Here is a 7,473-nt window from a genome sequence, read left to right as displayed (position 1 = left end):
ATTTGTGCACTTTGGTTGTTTTACTTTTCAAAATGTTTTCGCATTTTGAAATTAAAATTTTCAATGAAAAATACGAAATTTTATTTTGGCAACAAAAGATTAAAGGGATAATTTGGCTAAACAAAAAATTTTAAAAGTCATAAATGACAAATTTCCCATTGATTTGACAAAAGCACAAAAAAAGAAAAGAAAAGAGTATGATGAACTTGATTACACTTCAATTATTTTATACCTATCTGACGCTATTTTGAAAAAAGTTGCAAAATTTAATTCTATAAAAGAATTTTAGAAAAAGTTGGAGAATTTATATTTGTTTAAGTCTACTCTTAATAAGTTGTATTTGCTTGAAAGATTTTTCAATTTTAAAATGGATCGTTCAAAGGTTCTTGATAACAATTTGGATGTTTTTAACAAACTTGTTCAAGATATTGTTAATTGTGATAAAATGGTCTAAAATATATAAGGCTATTATTTTGCAGAATTCTATGTTTGTCTCATATAGGGAGGTTAAGAATATAATAAAATATGTTAGGGACACCTTAATATCCGCGATTGTCATAGATTCCCTTCAGAGTAAAGAAATGGAGATTAAAGCAGAAAAAGAGGATAAAAGGAGTGGTGAGGTACATATGCTAAGGAGTATAATGAAGTTTAAGTAAATAAATTTGGGTAGAGCTCAAGATAGTAGTGACTCGACTGATAAAGATGGTAAAAAGACAAGGGTTGGGAAAAGTCCGATGGTAATCGGTGTTACAACTGTATTAAGTCCGGACACTTTATGAAAGACTGTTCCAAGAAGAAGGATAAGTGGTGGGTAAGATGGGAGGTGAGAGGAATGTTGCTTTTGGGTCGAGTGATTATCCTAGTGAAGTTTATTGAAAGTAAACCTACTTACTGTATGTGCATCCGTGTATAATCCTTTCCGCATGTGTGTGATTGCTTAATTCTATTGCGTGTTTATATGTTGCATTTCAATACATTTGATAGATATACATTTGCATGAACTTGAGAGCAATTTGATTATTCAGTGTAATGTGTTTTGCATGCATAGTTGGTCGGGATGTATTAACAGTAAGTGTGTTGTGTGTCTTTTGGTAAAGTTGAGTATAGATGTCTTAAGATACTTTAGTGGCTTGTACGAGGATGTTTGACATTTGGATCATAAATGGAAAGGTGGTGAAATGTTGAAATCCTTGATCATGTGGAGTGTGAGAGAGATACTTCTATCATTTCTACTCATGTTGGGAAAAGTGAGGTGGTGATAGAAGATTATCCCATGGATTATGATCTATTGTGATTTACCAGTTAAAAATGAGTTTGGTAACCAATATAGTTAGTAGGGCTAGGCAAAACCCAACCCAACCAACTCAACCGAAACCAACTCGATCGGTTTGGGTTGGTTTTTTAAATTCAATTGGGTTGGGTTGAGTTGAAAAAATATATTTGAGATTGGGTTGGATTGAGTTTCAGGTTATGATTTAAAATCCAACACAACCCAAGCCAACCCGATGAATTAAAAAAATATATATATCTAAGATGAAAAAAAAAACCTAAATAAACACAACAGTGAAGATATGAAAATGACTTATAATTTATAAACGTCCATTTTTTTTCTATATAGATTGATTCCTATGAACACAATTTACAAATGAAATCTCATTTCATAATAAAGTAAAAATTAAGAAGATGATGATGAAATGAATAAATCCCAAAAAATTGTAAAAAATAATAATAAATATTTCATAAATTTTAAACTTATTTATACATCATTTTTCAAAAAGAATTCCTTAAATAGGTATTTAAAAAAATCAGAGATTTTCAAATAATTTCAAACTTTAAAAATTTATCTAAATTTAACGAAAATATAATCGAATCCAACTTTAATTGGACCGAAACCCAAACCGACCAACCCAACCCAAACTTGATCGGGTTGGGTTGGGTTGACTTTAAATAAAACCGATCATGTTGGGTTGGGTTGGGTTGGGTTGGGTTGGGGTTGGGAAAAAAATCGACCCAACCCAACCTATGCCCACCCCTAATAGTTAGTATGATAGTCACGAGAGTAGATATGTGCTCTCGAAGTGTGAATAACACGAAATGGGATAGGATAAGTGTAATAAGATTTTTCATGAAGAAATTTATGCATTTGTTGCATATATGTTTGGTCGTTTATTTGATTAACTTGGTGGTAATCTGTTATTCTGTGAACGTGTCTGAAAATATCCGTGTTATCCTATATTATATTTTCATCGCATGTTGTATATGTTATTGATTGATTACTGTGATTATCTTTTTTTTCTTTTTTTCTTTTTTTCTTTTATTTTTTTTATTTTTTATTTTTTACCTTAGCCTTGGTGAGTATATGGGCAGGTATGGTTTTGTGTTTCGGGTTTGAAACACGATGTAACGTACGTGATTCCAATTTTATTGCTTAGCTTAATTAAGCAAGTAGTAATTTTGTGTTTTGATTGATTGCAGTTTGATTGGGTATCACAGTAGAGATTTGTTGAATTTTGATACATGATAATTTTCGGGAGATGGTGTAAAACGTTGAAATAAGCCTCAACGAATGGTGAATTGATTATCATCAATCAAGTCTAAAGGCTCGACCCGAAAACAACGTGGAGCATTGAAAGTAGCTTAAGAAATTAATGCGACTTACGTCCCATATATTTACCTATTGAACAGCTTTTGGATCCTGACCCATTTAACCCCTTTCTTAGTCCAACTAAAGCCCAATTTATATCTATATAAATATATGATTGTCTCGCCCCAGCCGTTTTTGTGTGTGATTTGTATGAATCTTGAGGAAAACCTAGCTGTTTTTTGGTGTGAGCTTTGTGGATAATTAGAGAAAACGTGTCTGAGCTTTTTGAGAGAAAAGGGCTATGCTTTGTGTTCCAAAATAACCGGTGACCACCTTTTTGCTTTGATCTTCATCTTGTGCTTTCTTTCATCCTTTTTCTTGTGTTTTTGTGGCTACAAATCAACTCCGTTATCTTGTACTTTGTGAGTGGGATTGAGAAGCAATCGATGTAAATATATTGGTTGTGAGTCAGAGCCATTTGTATTAGTTATTTGGTAAAGGAAATGTAACGTGAAACTATGTCCGAAAATCACCGTTTTGAAGATTTTGGGGCGAGCTTCAACAACAAAAGTGTTATGATTAACTATTCAGATTATTTTTAATATTGTTTGACATTTTTCTTATTTTCATCCAGGATGCGTTTGATTATTAATATTTTTTATGAAAAATGTCTTTTTTCTACTGAAAATCCTACTTTTGTGCTGTTTGATTGTCATTTTTTATGGAAAATATTTTCCTATTTCTGATCACGTGATCATATTTTTCTCAAAATCAAGAAAAATATTTTCTTTAGGGGTAGTAGGATTTTTTTCCTAGAAAATTCACCCACACTCTCTCTTTCTCATCTATTCACTTTCTCTTATCTACTTACTAATAAAAAACAAACAAGTATAATATTTTCTAAATTGAAAATAAAATCAATCAAACACATTTAATTAACAATTTTAAATAAGTTCTAGGCAATTAAATTACGTAGTATTTATTTTCTTTCCATACAAATTTCATACTTACAATCAAACGCACCCTAAGTCTTCCTTTTGTGTTAAGACCGTATATCCTAGACTTAGTAATTATGTTGTCAATTTGATTTAGATTTTTTGTTCAGAAATGAGTTATGGTTAGGAAGTCGTTCTAAACCTTTAAATATCATTTTCTCTACAATAACCTACAAACTTCTAGAATTTGATTTGTTAAGAATTTAAGGATTTCTTCTTATTCCATATTCTTATCATACGGGTGGATTCTATTCGTGTGGTGAGTTTGATCATTAAGTTTTAAAAAAGCGCTTATGTGGCATCTTTTTCAGCCTATCATTTTCAATTACAGCTTACATAAAGTTCTCTAGTAAAGCCCATTGAAATTGATGCTCATCAAAATGAGATTAATCTGATAACAATTAAAATTATGTTGGGTATGCAAATCAAGATTTTAACTTCGATAGTGATTGTGAAAATTGATTTTTTGACCGTTAGATAGAAAAGTGGGTCCCACCTGTAAGTGAAGAAATAAAAAATGACGGTTGGAATAATGAAATAAAGGTAAAAAAAAAAAATTGATTTTCTGTGATGAAAAATTACTATCAAACGGGGCTTAAAATTGGTGCACTTTGAAAATTTGTCCTTTTCTGGATTTTGAAATTATCTAATCATTATCGAGTTTACCATTAGCTTTGTTACTCCATCGAATATTACACATGCAGAATATGCTGGGGACAAGAGTATTGTTTTGACCAAGTCTCGTATTAGATAAATTGGAAAGCTACATGCAGTTTCATTGAGTAATGCCATTTTACATTGTTAGGGTAAATTTTTGGAGCATAAAACTATGATAGACGCTGTTAGCCGGCTGATCTTTCACAATAATTGACAGTTCCACACTATAAATACACTAATGTATCAGCACCATGATTACATCCTCTACCATTAAACAACACAAGCAAATTGACTAAGAAAACTTTTCTAGGTAGTTAAGGTTTCAAAATGGCCTCGAAAGCTTTCTTGATCGCAATCCTCATTTCAATGGTAGCTGTTCCATCTATGGCGACATATTATGTGGTCGGAGATGATGCTGGCTGGCAAGTGGGTGTCAATTACAATGAATGGGCTGCCGGAAAGAAGTTTTACGTCGGAGATACAATCGGTATATAAATAATTTTGTACTGAGCCCCCCTTCAAATTGTTTTGTATATTTGTGTGTTAAGATTTTATTGCTTCATCTAAAATCTTAAATTTTTAGAGAGATATCATGCTTATTCAATGAAGGTTAAAAACCTGTTTAAGCACTGAATTTATGAGTATGCCCCATTTTGGCCATCAAACTTAATTTTCTCATGAACTTGTTCAAAAATTGAATATTGCTTCACTTTAGGAAGCATGTTGAGGACAAGATATAAATGAATCAGTAAGGTCCTCCTCCAACATTACAGTGTGGTTGGAGCTTTATTTCACGTTCATGTATATGAGCTCCCTTATTTAACACTGGTTTTGGTGCAGTGTTTATGTACCAGCAGGGATATGAAAATGTTTTGAAAGTGGATGGCCCTACCTTCCAAAAATGTGTGGCATCAAACACGACCGGTCTTCTAACTAGCGGAAATGACGTAATTCTCTTCGGAACTCCGGGGAAGAAGTGGTACATTAGTACTGTCGATGACCACTGCTCCAAGGGGGTGAAACTTGTGGTCACTGTATGGGAAGCCGAAGCACCAGCACCCACCCCTATACCTCCCCAAACACGGGGATCTTCCGGAGCCTCAGAAGATTCTCACTTTAAATCTTTAGGACGGATGCTTAAGATGATCTTAGCTTAATGATGCAGTACACCTCTTAATTTTTATGCTGTGTCATGAATTTTCAAATTCCCTGTGGAGTGATAATTCAATAAATTTGAAATGAATAAATTTTAGACAGTATTTGATACTGGATTTGAAATGAAGTCAATATACGCCCCCACATTAGTGGATATTTACAAGACGAATTAAGCATGTTTGGAAATTATTTGTTTTAAATTGTAAATAGATAGAAATGAATGATGGATAAATTAATAAGATTTGTGAAATTCTAATAAATATATAAAATGTTATTTAACGGAAAATGTTACAATTTCAACACTTGCCAAACAAGGGCAATGTAACATGGTTGCCTTCCTTATCTTAACATGTAATATCTCTACTAGTCTCTAGAGGCAGGCGTCTACATTTGTTAAGGGATATAATCCCATATGGAATAAAGATAAAAATATAGACCAATTTATAAAGGGTTTGGAGTACTCCTCTTAACAAGGTTGACTTTTTAAAATGGAACCATAAGTCTTAACATAGTATCAGAGCCTATTAAGCTCTAACGAGCAATTCGATCCAATTAAGACTCAAAAAATGAGCAAACGAATTTCAAAATTGGTATGCTCAAAAGAGCTACCATCTTGTGGGGAATGTTAAAGGATATAATCTCACATCGAATAAAGATAGATATATAGACCAATTTATAAAGAGTTTGGACTAATCATCTTAACAAGGTTGACATTTTAATATGAAACCCCAAGTCTTAACATCCAACCCCAACAATTTTTGAATTTACATATATTCTCTTATTAATTTACAAATGAACAGGTTTTGGGTGTAGTTTTTTCTTGTACACTGAGGGATCAAACAATGTTTTGAAGTGATGAAACTTGTTACGTGTTCGCACATTTGGGCAACCCACCGAAGCCCACAGCCAATTCATGTCGAACCACGTGGCACTCAATCCGATGTGATTTGCATAGTCGAGACTCAAAAATCGAGGCCCATATACACCGAGGCCCATTTATCAGTGCCTCATGAGGAGCTTCCGAAACCCATATGCTGAGGCCCTTTGAAGGTGGACGAGGCCCTGTTTGCTGAAACTCTGTAACCGAGATGACAGCCTCCGAAGCACAAAGCAACTTCTTCCATAGACACCTCTCCCAAGAGACCTTCTGCACAAAGATCTTACTTGAATGATTGATAGGACGTTTGTCATGAGTGTAAATATTAAGTCTTGTCACTAGTAGAGGCGGTTCTGCCAATCAATAAATGTATAACAGGCTAGGTACGGTTGATGCCTGCAATTTGACATGTAACTCAACCTGATGAGGCCATATGTACCCCAAACCAAAGGTCACGATCTAACCAGTGACACTATAAATACTCCCCCATATACCCCATACAAAGGTAATGCAAGAATCAATACAAAAAACCCATAATTTACTCAACTCTCTCATTCTTATTAACTTACAACATAAATGAGCTCATACATATTTAGATACATATTAGCAAACATCGATTGGTAATTATTGTACAATCGGTCTACGATCATCTTGCCGGATACCGAACGTTCTTGTCTTGCGTTGTTGAGCTACTCCCACGCACTTGATCTGTCCTTTTTAGACCGTCCACGTATCTTTGCGTGTTGGACTTTCGCTTACATGAGCGTGGGTGGGTCCAGTATCTGTTAGCAACATTTATTGGGGTCAACAAAGCTGACTTCCAACAGTGTGCCACATCAAATATAATCGCTTCTTTGACTAGGGGAAATGATGTACTTACCTTTGCGACAGCCGGGAAGAAGTGTTACTTTTGTAGTGCTGGTGATCACTGCACCGAGGGAACGAAGCTTGTGATAACTGTATCAGAATCAAGAGCACGGGCACCAGCACCAACACCAACTCCAGCATCCAACCCCAGTTCCTACTCCCTACACCAGGATCTTCAAGAGATACTAAGATCCCTCCATATCAAGTCTGTTGAAAAAATGGGGTTTAATTATTTTATATCTTTACAAGAATATAATAATTTCGTTGAATAATTATAGAAATTACCCCTGTAGCATGCTTTACCCCCCCCCCCCCCCCCAAACCCCCAACCCCCC

At 34.3% G+C, this 7,473-nt stretch overlaps 1 protein-coding gene across 1 annotated transcript in view; it reads left to right on the top strand.

Annotated features, from left to right (window-relative positions):
• LOC111399195 overlaps positions 1–5,450 on the top strand; it is a 9,126-nt gene extending 3,676 nt beyond the window's left edge. Inside the window, exons 3-10 of the mRNA XM_023026463.1 lie at positions 480–623; positions 722–896; positions 988–1,145; positions 1,306–1,395; positions 2,350–2,354; positions 4,255–4,325; positions 4,559–4,726; positions 5,080–5,450. Coding sequence (XP_022882231.1) covers positions 480–623; positions 722–896; positions 988–1,145; positions 1,306–1,395; positions 2,350–2,354; positions 4,255–4,325; positions 4,559–4,726; positions 5,080–5,396 — 1,128 coding nt within the window. The 3' untranslated portion in view covers positions 5,397–5,450. The remainder of the gene's footprint in view (positions 1–479; positions 624–721; positions 897–987; positions 1,146–1,305; positions 1,396–2,349; positions 2,355–4,254; positions 4,326–4,558; positions 4,727–5,079) is intronic.
• Positions 5,451–7,473: the final 2,023 nt, after the last annotated feature.

The sequence above is a fragment of the Olea europaea genome, chromosome 8, assembly GCF_002742605.1.
Source record: "Olea europaea var. sylvestris chromosome 8, O_europaea_v1, whole genome shotgun sequence".
NCBI classification, from domain to species: domain Eukaryota; kingdom Viridiplantae; phylum Streptophyta; class Magnoliopsida; order Lamiales; family Oleaceae; genus Olea; species Olea europaea.
This window is presented reverse-complemented; position numbering and strand designations above follow the sequence as displayed.